The sequence below is a fragment of the Ammodytes marinus genome (genome assembly GCF_949987685.1).
Source record: "Ammodytes marinus genome assembly, chromosome: 18".
Taxonomy (NCBI): Eukaryota; Metazoa; Chordata; class Actinopteri; order Uranoscopiformes; family Ammodytidae; genus Ammodytes; species Ammodytes marinus.
Window position 1 is genome coordinate 2,251,902 of NC_137222.1, and position 15,703 is coordinate 2,267,604.

The following is a 15,703-nucleotide window of genomic DNA, read 5'->3' on the forward strand; positions in this document are numbered from 1 at the left end:
TTGTTGTGTTGTTGATGGGACACTTATTATTGTTACATCATACCAATAATAACATATCTCTTGCTAGAACATGGGAGGGCTGAAAGGGTAAAACAAGAGGACAAGAGCACAAAATATACATGATTAATTAAACATAAATAAATCGAAAAATAAATAAATAAAACGTGAATGCCATATGTTAGTGTATTTTTAAATACAATGGCAGGAAATGATATTTCAAAGACACAGTAGGGGTCAACAAGTGGGGCTTCATTTGATTTTGACAGCGCTTTACGTTTACGACAAGCGCTTTTTGGTAGGTTTTGGCCCTCTCGGCTTCCCGTTTAAGCCCGTACGTGGCAGTCAGAGAGCGTATGCGGCTCTTCTACAATCTCCTGCAACAACTCATTCACACACGCTGACATCCTGCTCTCCTACAGGATAAGCTAACCCTTTGGACTCTATTTTTACTACTCAAAATTAGTGGTTAAAACCCTCAAAAGAACCATGTTTACCCTCTCGGAGCTCGTCGTTTTGATGGCCGCCTTGTGTGCCACTGCGTCCGGCTACTTCGTCAGCATTGACGCCCATGCTGAAGAATGCTTCTACGAGCGGGTCAACTCTGGGACGAAAATGGGCCTTATGTTCGAGGTAGCCGAGGGAGGCTTCCTGGACATCGATGTGGAGGTATAATACATGTGTTTAGATAGTAAACAAACCAACTAAAACGAGTAGATATGTGTTATTTGAACGTTAACTGCCATTTGTGACACATTAGGCCTATGCTAACGTTAGCTAGCCGCCTGCGTAACGTTCATACAGTTCTATGCCTCGTAACGTCTAGTGTAGTGTCACTATCTCTCCTGTCAAACGCGATTAAAAGGTCTTGCATCAACAATGGGTTTATTTTTAGATTTGATTGTTGTTGCTGCTTTATCTGGCCATGTTTCTATCGCTAAACAACGGGCTATGGACGGTTAGATGATTCATTAGTTAGGATGCAGGAAGTGCACCCTTTGCAGCCATTGCTATAGTTTTTTTCTAATTCATTGTAGGATTTGATATTATTAAATGTTTTAAGTTCAGTTTTTCAAATGTAGGTTGAAGCAGGATCAATATTACTCTTAAATGCACTGGACAAGAGTCACGTTTACATACAAAAATACAACAGTGAAACAAAATAAGAATACTAATATAAGTATAATACTTTTTTTACTCAGTTGAAGTTGAGTAGGCTACACATATAACTGCAAATTCAACTTTTCACATAAACTGATAATATAAGTGACATTTACATCAAAGTTAGTGTGTAATCAAATATGAACGAGATCTATCAATATGATAGTGACAAGTGTACCGGTAATCACAAAAGTTGACTGTTGAGGTTTACTCACCATGATAGTTAGGTTACCTGTCTTGTGACTTGAAGTTTGTTTGGTTTAAACTGTAACTGAGTGTATTGTGTGTACGCATATGTTGCTGCCATATGTTAAGAGTCCCATCATGGTATGTATGCCATGCTGCCTCTCAGGCTGCAGTCTTCTATAGCCTTCTCTCTTTAGGGTTTTTCCTGGCACGAAAAAGGGTGATGGTCCAATATTTTGAATTTAAATTTTGCTACAACATTATCAATTCATGCCGATGAACCACACTTTCAGATACTGTAGGCTAATCAATTGAGTTCATAACAACTCAAAAAGATGGCAAGATGCGTCCTTTCAGTAAGAATATGTTATTTAAGTGTGTTCGGGTGTTATTTTAAATACTAATATACAAAGAAGACTACTACAGGCATTGCATGTTATAAGAAACTGTTGAAGTTGTGGCATGCTTATGAAGTGTTAGTTTTTGCCGAGATTGCTGCCTCCGAGATTAATATGCAGGAAAACTCCTGATAATATGTACAGCTCTGGAAAGATTTAAGAGACCACTCCAATTGTTGAGTGTTTCTCGTTTTACTCTTTATAGGCATATGTTTGAGTAGAATGAACATTTTGGTTTTATAATATAAACTACTGACAACATTTCTACCAAATTCACAATAAAAAATATTGTCATTAAGAGCATTTCCAATAAGTAGTGTAGAGATGAAGATTGAAGAAAAATCCAGACTGGTCTCTTAACTTTTTCCAGAGCTGTATATATTGATTCAGCATCTTGCGTCCCCCTTTTCCCCTCAGATAACCGGTCCTGACGGGAAGCAGATCTACAAAGGGGACAGAGAGTCGAGCGGTAAATACTCGGTGGCGGCTCACATGGACGGAACCTACAAGTTCTGCTTCAGCAACAAGATGTCCACCATGACGCCTAAGATTGTCATGTTCACCATCGACATCGGAGAGGCTCCCAAAGGCCAGGACATGGAGACGGAAGGTAGGGGGTTAAAAATGCACATAAAATAAGCATTTCTACATAAAATAGGCAAATCTACATCTCATACAGGGCTGGGCAATTAATTGAAACCGACAATCAGGACTTTTAACCGACGTAATCTTACCCTTGTTGTAAATTAATAATTGTTTACATGAGATTTAAGTTATGTTGTACTTTTCAAAAGGCCAGGACATGGAGACGGGAGGTAGGGGGTTAATAACGAACATAAAATGACCCTGCGTTCCGAATCGCATACTTTCTACTATTTAGTATGGTGGTAGAAAAAAGATTTAGGATGTCCCGATTCTTGTGGCCAGATTTAGGATGGTTAGAAGTACACAGATGTCCTACTTCATGCGGCCAAGATTGTTAATGTTGAAAACTGCATCCTATTTGGGCGATTCTGACCCACAATCCGGTGCGCACGTAAAGTGACGTGCGCACGTAAAGCATTTCTATATCAAATATACAGAAGGTATTGGGTTAAAAATGAAGATAAATAAACAAATAAACAGAAGGTATGGAAGTATTATTGCACATAAAATTGGCAAATCTACATCTCACATAGGGCTGGGTTATTAATCGAAGTTGACATAGATATTTTAGCAAGAGATAAAGTTAATTCCTAAGTTTTCAAATGGGGAAATTAAAATATAGATCATTTATTTTGTGTGCAGTTTGCAAACTGTGACAGAGGGACAACATTTTGACTTTAAAAACTAAATTGATTTCAGCTTGAAATATTCAATTAATAATCATAAATAGTTCTTCAAAGCACTCTTCCATTAGAAATCTCAATATCTCGGCTTTAATAGTTGAGCATATTAAAGCTGGGGTATGTGATTTCTGATTGGTCAAAGTTAACATGAGCTGTACACTTTGACCAATCAGAGTGAGGCTCCGATTCTCTGTTCTAATTGGCTGTTGGGACTGTCCATTCACTTTGGCACGACTTTGTTGGTGTAGAGCATGTCAGGGAGGGACCATAGGGGAGGGACCAAAGAGAACAAGTGGAGCGGTTGAGGTATTTGGATTCGAATCTCTATCCCAACTGCCATTTTCTCCCCAAATCCTCCACCCCAGCTTTAACAGTACAAACCTTATCAGTGAACTTTTGAAGGCTAAAGAAAGAACATACACAAAATAATCTTAATCAATGTAAAATGTTCAATAAATCTTTAATTGATTGGAGGTCAAATAGCCCAGCCCTCTTCCCGTATTCTTCATTCTTTTCCCACATTGCTCACGCAGAATCCTATCCACTTTTTCTCTCTGTATTCTACTGTTATCGATCTTGTTCATGACATTTTCTTTCCTATTCTTTGACTTTTCCTTGTGGGCACTGTGTGTTCCCTTTGTAGGTGCAGACAGCTGGGATGGTAGGGGCTCAGGGCAGCAAACGACTAAACTGCTCTGGTCAAATAGACTTTTGAGTTTTGTTTTGCACTGTGGAGTTTTTTCTCTAACCAGTGTTGTTTCCATGTAGAATATAAACTAATATTTTTGGCATTTTTTCTCTGCAACACATTTTGGAAGTTGATTTTTTTGTGAATGGTTTGACTAGTTTGCACATTGAGAACGTGTAGGAAAAATGAAAAAAAAATGTCTCCGGTGATGATGGAACTAGCATCGCCTGCGACATGCGTCACAATTTCAAAACCGTTTAAAGACCTACTTCACCGGTGGAAATATGAAGGTGTATTGAACTCTGAGATCCTAATGTAGTATACATCTGCAAACATTTTTGAAATCGGTTCATCCTAGCCTGAGAAAAGGCAGAAAGAGTGTTTTATGGTCTCACTGTCTAACCCTACATTTTACCTTGTGTGACACATCACACAGGGTAAAATGTAGGGTTAGGATTAGCAGGACAGCTGGGCCAAGGGAAGACTGAGGGAAGAAAAAACCTCATTCATTATATTATGATAGCGATTTTATAATGATATAACGCTGGTTCCGTATGGGTGAAGTATTCCTTTAAAAATGCATGTTATTGCATGTTTTGTTTCTTGATGCACGGCGGCCATGTTTTTGGTATTTCACTGATTTTGACTTTTTGCATTTTTTCAGCTCACCAGAACAAACTGGAGGAGATGATCAACGAACTGGCGGTTGCTATGACAGCGGTCAAACACGAGCAGGAGTACATGGAGGTTCGCGAGAGGATACACAGAGCCAGTGAGTCCACAGATTATTATTTTTAAAGATAATGTTTTTGGCATTTTCAAGCTTTATTAGACAGTACAGAGTTGAAATGGACAGACAGACAGAGAGAGAGAGAGAGGGGGGGGGATGACCTGCAGTAAAGGTCCACGGGTTGGATTTGAACCCGCGACCACTGCAGCGAAGGCCGGAGCCGATATGGTACGCGCTCTATCCACTAAACCACCGGAGCGCCCCAAGTCCACAGATTTTTAAAAGAATAACGTACCAACAGGGCTACAGGCTTTTTGTGGCCATTTTTTGAGTGAAAGTCATTTTCACAAATAGCGGCACGTGAACATTTGCAGACTTTAAAAAAATATATATATATTACAATGATCTTTTATTATTCCCATCATGTTGAAAAACAAGGAGTGAGCTTCATTTAATCTAATCATCACGTCTTTAACTGTACAGCAGTGTTACCAACTTGTCCAGTTAAAGGTGGAGTCAGTGATTCTGGAAATCGCTTGTTGTCAAAATCAGTGAATACCAGTAGTACCAGTCCGTGCTGTGTGTGCGCTGAAAGCACAGTGGGGCCCACTGTAGCTAGAAACATACCAGTGCACACACACACACACATACGGTACGGACAGGTAGTGGATTGTTGAGGAGATATTCACTGATTTTGACAACAAGCATTCTCCAGAATTACTGACAACTCTTGTAAAAACTGTAATAATTTAGTGGTTCTAGTATAAAAAAAAAAGTTAGCTTGGAGACTTGACAAATAAAAAGTTTTTCATTAGAATTTATAATGTTGTGTTTGTACATTTAGAGCAGAATATATGGTGGATATTTCGATGCACAATATAGTTAGTTTTTAATTAGGCTATATTGTACTTTTTATTAATTTTATTTTCCAGCCACACTACACCTCCTGTCTAAAATGTTTTCTCTTTATCAGCTTGTTGTGTATTTCATGTATTTGCATTGTATATTGCGTATGTATTGTTGTTTTTTGTTGCTCGACATCATTGCAAATGAAGGGTCACAACCCCTCAATGATATCTCGAGTTAAAAAAACAACAACAACATAATAATAATAATAATAATAATAATAATAATAATAAATTGCCATCAGATATGTAACCTCACAAACTTTCTCTATCTCTCTTTCTTTCTCTCTCTCTCTCTTTCCGTAGTCAACGACAACACAAACAGCCGAGTGGTTCTGTGGTCGTTCTTCGAAGCGCTGGTTCTGGTTGCCATGACACTGGGACAGATTTACTACCTGAAGAGATTTTTTGAAGTACGGCGAGTTGTGTAGAGCGATTTTAAAATGAATCCCTGAGTGTGTGTGTGTTTGTCCGCCACTGTTTTTTCTCTCTCCAACAACCAAGAAAAAAACCTGCTATTTTACACCTCTGGAAAAAATGAGACTTGAGTTAGGAAAAAAAAAAAAAAAACCCACATTTAGATTGGATCTCGGATGTTTTTTTTTTTTTTTTTTTTTTTTCACCTGTTACCTATTTGGGTTTGTCAATCATAATGTAAGTAGTTTTTTTTTCTGTTTTGCAATGAATGAAATGGCTTTGTAGAATCAGTTTGTTTATCAGATTTTGTTCGTCCAATATTGTTTTGTTTAATTACAGTTAAGTAGCTTTTTTTTTAATTTGCCAGTACAGTTTTGCCTTTGAATTACTTGAGAAGTTCATAATTTTACAAAGAGGCATTCGGTTTAAAAAAGGACTTATAAATACATATTAATATCACTATAGGATTGGCATGCGTGGAATCAATACAGAGAGAATGTAGCCCTTATTAAGAAAATACATGGGAGCCTTTTTCCTTTGATGAAAATGGCAACAATTATTATTTTTTTAAATCAAAAGCTTGCATTAGATTTGTGTCTGAGATTCAGGAGAGGTTTACGTTCAAATTATCTAAGTCAGACGGTGTACGTGCAGATATGTGATATCTTTATGTTGCTATGATGCTCTCAAATAAACAAAATTGCACTCTCAAAATTTGAAAACGTCTAAAAAAATATATATATACAGCTCTGGAAAATATTAAGACACCACTCCAAATGTTCAGTGTCTCTCGTTTTACTAATTTTAGGCATATGTTTGAGTAGAATGAACATTCTGGTTTTATGATATAAAAAAACTACTGACAACATTTCTACCAAATTCGAATACATTTTTTTGTCATTAAAGAGCATTTTCAATAAGTAATGTAGAGATGAAGATTTAAGAAAAATCCAGACTGGTCTCTTCATTTTTTTCCGGAGCTGTACATCTGAAGGATTTATACTGTTCTTTAAGGGAAACTGTACCGCTTCTATCTCTGTCTGTTGATTCATAGCGATGGTTGCCATGGGAGGGAGGGGCTTAAGTCGACATATTTTGGCGGGAAAACTTTGTTAACTCCCTAGTTCGAGAGTGGTTTCTTGGCCTCATAGTTTCATGAGTTGACTTCACTTTCAAACAGGTTTTTAGGCCATGTCCTCACACATACATTGGTATTCTCGTAACAGTATGTTTTTATTTGTGTTGTTTGGGATTTCTGTCCACATTTAACAACGTTTTCAATGTTTTTTGGCATTTTCGAGTGAACGGAGAGATTTTCTTAAAGGAACTATGAGGAACTTTTAGCAAACGAGACCATCAGTACAAAGAATGCTATTTTTGTATAGTTTTTCTTAATGCCTTTGTCATGGGGTATACGCTCACCCAGGTACAACAGCTGGCGTAGTAAAAACACTACCGCTTTTGTCCAAAGGGGGCCGCTAGAATGAACACAAACTGAAAGTTCCTCGGAGCACCTTTTAAACACTGTCGTAAATCTTTTGCAAACAGAAAATGCATTCTCAAAAATATCCATGTACGTGTGTGTGGACATCGCTTTACTTTCAAAACATCCACTAAACAGTATGACCTTGAAGAACAAGGGCAAAGATTGGGTTGAGGGGTTTTTAAAATGAACTTACTACTTGGAGTCCTACATCTCCATAGTAAAAGTGACTAGGAATACTGAGAATACTTGTTACATGTTGATGGAGGCTGGGCGGGTGGGCGGGCTGGCGGGGGTTTGGGATCCGATAACCTAATGACTGCTGTGTGCTTTAGTTGCTTCTCTTTATAGTTATTTTGTTTTGGCAGGGTTTGGCGGTTTGAGGGGGGAATTTTAAATTATGATTGTATTACAATTTTGAACTGTTTGTTTTTTTTCTTTCTGGAACATATTCAGTGACATGCAACTGTTTAAGATGAAGATGACTTTTCCTTCCAAAAAAAAAAAAAAATCATATCTTTTTATTTTTTTATTTCTTTTCACCCCGTATATAAGGTTAAAAAAATAAATTAAGAATACGTCCAAGGTAGAAGCTATCCGCTGTGACATCTTTTAAATATTTGCATGTGGCTGAATTTACTCCAATTTTGTATTAAAAACAATCTTTTTTTTGGTGAGCTCAGGCAGGGAAACGTCTCTGTACACAAACAGTCTCTACTTCCTTTTTTTGTGATCACAACAAAAATCTGGTAAAATGGATCTGTACAAATGTAGAATGGTTGTCTGTGGAAATTGCCCCAGGTTTCATAATAAAGCCAATAATATTCTGTACGACTATTTTGGTGTCTTATTTTTTATTTTTTTTAAGATTTATTTATTTTCTGGCATTTTCAAGCTTTATTTGACAGTACAGACAGAGTTGAAATGGAGAGACAGAGAGAGAGAGAGGGGAGATGACCTGGAGTAAAGGTCCACGGGTCGGATTTGAACCTGCGACCACTGCAACGAAGGCCGGAGCCAATATGGTACGCGCTCTATCCACTACGCCACCTTTCTAATTAAACTGGGGCTAAGGATTAGGTCTTAAGAAAGTTTTGTGGACCAAATCTCATACAAGTCTGAGGTACTAATGTTGCATTTTTCTACTTCACTACATTTATTTTACAGTTTACATTCACTTGTGGTGTTTACAAAATACGTGCTTTCAAAGATAACATTTCCGTATGAGTGACTTGATTTTCTTCGAACCCTAACTGCAGTCGCACTTCAATCAAATAGTTTTAAATACTCCCATGCGTTCCAAATCACATACTTTTTCTTTTTACTACACTACATACTAAAGTACAGAAAAGTTTTAGGGCCACGGGAGAGAGAAACAAATTTGAAAAGGAAGTTATTTTTTTTCCATTATGTCGAGAAATGTCAAGAATAAAGACGAATACTCCAAAACGCTATTGGAGTAAGTGGGGCATCTAGGTATTTTCAGCATACTACAATTGACGTGCATGTATTGGGACATCCTAAATCTTTTTCTGGCATACTAAATAGTAGGGAAGTATGGGGATTGGAATGCAGGGACAAGCTCCACACCAGACTTTAAAGTAGGCTTATATTAATATTATCTTATTGTATTTTTTTTATAACTAAATGTCTTATTCTCGGTTAAAAAATGCTCTAAGCCAATGAATGAAGCATTCTGGAATTGGAACCTTCATGATGATGAAACACTGGCTCATGGAATGGAACTACAGAACATTCTATTCTAAACACTCCCACACAAACCTGTTGACTTCACAGAATAAGGAGAAGTAGCCAACATTTAAACTGTTTCACTCGAGAAAGACAAAAATACTCAATACATATTTTGCGATCACCATGGACCTGTCCCAATCTGAGATGATTATGTGTGAAATCCCTCAAATCACACTAGAGACCCTCCGTGCGCTAGTCAACTCATCCCTGGAAAAACTGACCCCCGGACAATGGCGGTTGATCGCAGTTGGTGACATAGACTCTCTTACCAGGACTGTTTTGGCTGAGACGTGTATGCATATCGTACAATCAATTTCCACAGCTATCCTCCATGCTGTTATGCCCGGCGTAGCGTATCGGAAAAACACAGAATCGCAGGACTACCCATCTACGGATTTATTTGTTTTTTCTGAAGAGCGCATACGAGCTTCGTTTGGGGATTCCCTCGCGAACATTTTCACTGAAATTTTACAGATAGATGGAGAGGGAGAGGCATGTGTGTTCTCAGATAACTTCACCAAATTGGTTACTAAAGAAGTGGCACTGAAGGTCAATTCCGTCCTATCTGTGGCCATCAAAGCAACAATTCCACCATTAGAAGAACCAGCTTTTTTCGTGAGTAGCACAATATCTTGCACTAGCATTCTTGATGATATGGTAACGTGTGCGGCCAGAATGCTACAAAGACGCTTAGCTGAGGTGGATAGTAAACGGAAATTGTGTGTTTCGCAAGATTTTGAAAGGACTACTTTGGTGGAAATCCTGGATGAAGTTCGAGTATCACCCCAGATTGATGAAGAGATATGTAAGGAGATGAGAGCCATACAAAAGGAACCCTATCAAATATCAATTTCACCTTCAACTTCACTGGATGTAATTTCTCGAGGACAATCTCAGACACACTCAAACCCTCACAAAGAACTGGTTGGACCCAAAGAGTACAATCACATAGCAGTGTCACCTACAACATTTTTGGAAGACATTTCTCGGGAACAATCTCAGCCAAGACTACAGACACAGATAAAGTTACTTGAAGAGCTAGGTGTACCCAAAGACTCTATCATTGGCTTATCAATTTCATCTTCAACTACTTTTTCGGAGGCCGTTACTTCAAATGAAGCTCACGCACTTCAAAGTTTCGCCTATAACATGGATGCGTCTGTGAATCGAGAGGCTACTCCCAAATGTACCTGTTTCCCATTCATGCCTTACTTAAACTCACATTTGGCGGCGAGTAAGCTTAAGGCCTCTTTTGCAAACACACACTCATCCACCTCACAATACACAGCTATTGTAAGCCACGAGAGACAACACCGATTTTGCGAGTTTGCAAGAAAACTAATGCATCAAATCGTGGACGGACTCAAGACCAAGTTCAATATGCCATCCATGGACTTACCTGTGATTATGAATTCGAAATCTCTTATATTAAAGACACCACCACCACCACCGAATGAGTGTGAATTAGGCTTCACTATACCAGGTGTTGTATCGGACTCACTCAAACTCAAGTCCACAATTAAGCCTTGTGCTGCTATCGATAGGACCACAATAGTTGGTGCAAGTGAGCTGCAATCTCGCAATGAAAGTGACACCAGCCTTCAGACCATTATGGAGGATGTGGACAGTCTTCTTAAGGAGTTCTTCTTGCCCCAGACAATGTCTAGTACGATGTCTGTCTTCAAACATATGGAACATTTCTCCTCTTCCGAAGCGCTCAGCAAACTCGCAAAGAAACTCACAGACGACATCTATCTCCACTTGACACACGGGCAAAAATATCAAATTCCCACGGTTACCGAGGGACAGAAAAAGATGTCCGACCCGGCTATATGTTGGGTCGTAAAGGAGGTAGATTTAACTCAGCCGAACACGTCCCCTGAACTTTCCTATGTAATGACAGAGGACGCGGTTAGAGCTTTCTTGCAGCAGGTGCTACTGTGGTTAAAAAATTATTCAGGCACGATGAATCAAGCCGATAAAGTGTCCGTGGCTTTGGCGGACATCGAAGAGGTTTTGTCAAAGATGGTGGTGGCCAGTCAAGGACAAAATACAGCAAATTCAGAACGGCAGAAGGAGGAGGAAATTATTATTGAAACGCCAAATTTCGGAGATGAAATCCAAGCTGTCTCTTTGCTGTTGGAGAAATTGATAACGCAAACTGCGAAAGCCACCGACAAACAACTAAGCCCGAAAGATTCCAATGAGTTTGTTACCCGTGTCGCGAAAAAGACAATTGATGAATTTAAAGCTAGTAACACCCCCGTTATAACCACCAAGAAGACCAACACAGATGAGATGGTCTATTGTCTGTTCGGTGACCTCGGGAACAGATTTGGATCTGCTAGCTTACTCCAGTCGGCCATCGAATCGGAGGATAATGCTTTCGACCACGTTTTTGTTAATTCTTTAAAAGCTAACCTGGTAAAATCTCCCAGGTTGGAGACACTCAAGAATACAAAGAGTTTTTGTTCGTATCCGGCTTCGAAGAATGATCAAGGTTGTGTCGTAAGAAGATTCTTCTCGTCTGTGGCTGAAGTTATGTCTAAGCCCTTCAATGCTTGCAGGAATGACCATTAGCTTTAGCAACATTTCTACCATTGATGCAACTTTAAAAAAAAAAAATATTAAAAATGTTGATGCTTGTTGCTTGATCTCACTGCATTGTCCAATAAAAACAATTCAAACAAAATATTTAAAATGTTTTTTTTTTTAATAATATTTTTTTATTTTGAATGTTCTTCAGATCTCCTTTTACAGCAATTACTTTCACTTAGAAACAATATCCATTACAATGGGTCATAACATTCATACGCTCTTAAGTATCTAATCAAATCGACAGGAGAATATGTCACAAGAAAGAAGAAATAAAAAATAATTAACAACATTGAAAATAAAATTTAAAATGTTTAAAATGTTTTCTATTTAATCTTACATTTTTAAGTAAGGTATTTGTATAGATAAGCGACACTTGCCTGTGTGATTACTGGGGCATTCTGAATAATGGGAACTTTAAAGGTGCTGTAAGCGGAATGGTTCTTTTAGCTAACTTCCTCTCAGTTACTGCAGTTAGCAGTCCCCTCCCTCGTCCCTACGTCACCACATTAATGCACTGCGGTCTTCAAGCAGCGAGTTATCTAGCATCATCTCAGATCCATAAGTGTGATAAAACATGATAAAAACCATCAGAACAGACATTGGGAAGGATTTTTACCTGCTCCGCCATTGTAGGTGCATAAACATTCACCCACATCTGTTGCTCTGGCGTGCACCGGCAGTGAGACCATGAGTGAGACGGGTGCCGGTTTGTAGTGTTCTCTCTTGTGATTGGATATTAATTTCGGGATAGTTTATTTGCCGATTACATGCAGAGCAGCTGACTAAGAGATCGGCTTTATGAAACGCACACATTATGTAAGTGATCACTGTATGAATAAAGAGCGATTTAACACTTATATTAACATAAATAAATCGCTTACTTCACCTTTAACTTTTGATATAACTTTTTGGAGGGGGGGGGGCTTGGGTAGACACTGTTAGCAGGTTTTTGATACAGCTTTTCAAAAACCTCTTCTTCTAAGACTTGATGTATGTTGCTATAGTTCTTGTGAGGGAATTTTGGGTCTTTAGTTGTAATATTAATGGGAAAGATTGAGAGGTCATATATGCCTATCTTGTGTGTCTGTCTCTCAGACTCTAGGTCAGCCTTGGAGCCTGTTAGGAGACACTTAGGTCAGTTGTATAGATAAAGTCTCATCTCCTTCTACTCCAGAATGTTATGGTTCACTGTGTTCAGCTCTGAACCAAAACATTGGTACGCTTGGTGCCCGAGCCGGGGAGGTGGTAGAGATAGCGCGCGAGGTTAAAACACAGCTCTAAGCATGTGTCTGGCAGAATTGAAGTGCAAGTCACAAGAGTTGCAGTCCGGTTCTCCTTGGCCAAGTCTGTAATAAATATTGCTTCATAATTCATCCAAGTCTCCTGAAATATTCTTCCACCTGAGTTGACCTCCAACCTTAACAGGATAATTTATTAGATATTTATTTAAGAGTGAAAGAATGAGCAGATTGAGAGTGAATGAAATACTTTTCTGTGATTGCATGATTTTTGAACTTTTTTTCCTTTAAACCTGCAGTGTGTAGAATTTTGGGTTTTATTTCCTAGCAGATTTTGTAGAAAGTAATTATAATATCCATAAGTACATTTAATTTAGTGCACAATAGCTGAAATATTTTTTTTTTATTATTTTTTTTTCTCTTAGAAAGGGTCTCATATATGTCCATATTTCTGCATATTTTGGACCAAGGCCTAGTGCCGCTATCTTGAAAGTGTCATAGTTGGAATGTCATCAAATGCATTGTTTAAAATTTAGAATTGTTCTTGTCCTTGAAGGCCACTGTAGCTTCAACTCAATTATTAACCCCAAAGTCTCCCCAGAGGTCGAGTCATCCACAGGCATTTGTGAAACTTTTTTAAAGTTTTTTATTGATAAAATAAAAAACATAAAACTGTCTTTTACCCCCTCTGCTTCCAGCACTTCACCGTGTCCCCCAGCTGTTAAAGCTATATTTGAAAAATTTTCACCAGTGACCCTTGAAGATCTGAGAGATATTATCAAGCACATGAAACCCTCTACATCCCCCAATGACGCTATCCCCTCTCAGATCATCAAAGACGCCATTGAAACCATCGGTTCAAGCATTCTGATCATTATTAACACATGCCTTGTCTCTGCTACTGTTCCCTCATGTTTCAAGCACGCGGTTGTCCAGCCGTTGCTTAAAAAACATAACCTGGATGTTAATTGCCCAAATAACTTCCGTCCAATATCGAAACTACCATTAATTTCAAAAATTCTGGAAAAAGCAGTCCTCTCTCAAGTATTGCCATTTCTTAACTCTGCCAACGTCTTGGAGCCCTTTCAGTCTGGCTTTAAGGCACGCCACAGCACTGAAACGGCTTTGCTAAAAGTGTCTAATGACTTACTCCTCACGCTAGACACAGGTGAGAACGCCATCTTAGTCTTATTAGACCTTAGTGCTGCCTTCGATACAGTCGACCACCCCACTCTTCTAGCCCGCCTCCATCAGTGGGTTGGTATAAGGGGCTCAGCTCTGCAGTGGTTCTCCTCCTACCTCTCCCATAGATCATTTTCAGTGTCCATAGGTCAGCACTCCTCCTCCTCTGCTCCTCTGTCTTGTGGGGTCCCCCAGGGGTCCATCCTGGGTCCAATCCTGTTTTGTTTATATATGCTCCCACTGGGGAATATAATCCGAAAATATAACCTGTCATTCCACTTCTATGCCGACGATTCACAATTATATCTCCCTCTGAGATCCGGGGACTGCCTTCAGACGCTCCAAGAGTGTCTCAAGGAGATAAATGACTGGATGGGGGATAATTTCCTCCAGCTTAACAATAGCAAAACAGAAGTCATTATCTTTAGTCCCTCCAAATTCAAAAAACCCATCGTCACTGACCTAGGTAGTCTAACCCCATTCATCAAACCATCCGCTAGAAATCTGGGCGTCATTTTTGATTCTGAGTTATGCTTTAAAAAGCAAATTTCATCCGTAGTGAAGAACAGCTTCTACCAGCTCAGAACCATCTTTAAAATAAAGCACTCCCTATCATATCACAACCTTGAAATAATTATCCATGCTTTCATAACATCACGGCTGGATTACTGTAACTCCCTCTACCTTGGTCTCCCTCAGTCCCTCATATCACGCCTCCAAATAGTCCAGAATGCAGCAGCAAGACTGTTGACTGGGTCAAAAAAGTGGGAACACATCACACCCGTTCTTGCTTCCCTTCACTGGCTGCCTGTACAACAAAGGATCATTTTCAAAACAGTTCTCCTGGTATTCAAAGCCCTCAATGGTCAGGCCCCATCTTACATAGCGGACCTTGTACACCCCCACTCAGCCCCTAGGACCCTAAGATCCTCCAATAAGGGTCTTCTCCACATCCCCCGATCCAGATTAAAACAAAAAGGTGACCGGGCCTTCGCAGTAGCTGCCCCACGCTTGTGGAACCAACTGCCACCTGACATACGTGATGCCCCCTCCATTACTGCCTTTAAATCAAGGCTCAAAACCCATCTGTACACCCTGGCTTTCCCTCCCCATTAGCTATCTGACTTTTACACTACTGTATATGTTTGTGTGTGGAAGTCCGGGTTATGTATTTTGTATTTTTTATCTTTATTTTTTCTATTGTTGTTGTTGTTATTTTACTTTCATGTTGGCCCATGTTGGCCTACTGAATGCACTATGTACAGCACTTTGGTCAGTGAAAACTGTTATAAATGTGCTTTTATAAATAAATTTTACTTACTTTTACTTACTTTCTGTTATTATTCTAAAGGGTTGGGGTTACCCAGGGAGTGTTGCATTCTAGAACTTTGTAGAACTTTCTTGATGATGTCATATTACACACTGCACCTTTAATTTCTTAAAATTAGAAACAGAATAAAAGAATAAAAAAACAAGTGTGAAACAGTAAACAAGAAACACACTACTATTTATAAAGTGTCATAAACAATATTTATATCAAAATGAATCGTATGTGTCCTAAAATAACCATAAAAAGATGTAACCCAAATGTCCCGCTGCCTCTCTATAAACCCTGGGACTCTGCTAATGTCCTCCGTTCT

General features: G+C 38.9%; 1 protein-coding gene across 1 annotated transcript; it reads left to right on the top strand.

Moving 5' to 3' along the window:
- The first annotated feature begins 327 nt into the window (after positions 1–327).
- tmed2 (transmembrane p24 trafficking protein 2) lies at positions 328–8,130 on the top strand. Its single transcript, XM_080046756.1, has 4 exons — positions 328–666; positions 2,160–2,352; positions 4,423–4,530; positions 5,700–8,130. Exons 1-4 carry the CDS (start codon positions 487–489, stop codon positions 5,822–5,824), a joined length of 606 nt encoding a protein of 201 aa, XP_079902882.1. The 5' UTR covers positions 328–486; the 3' UTR covers positions 5,825–8,130.
- Positions 8,131–15,703: the final 7,573 nt, after the last annotated feature.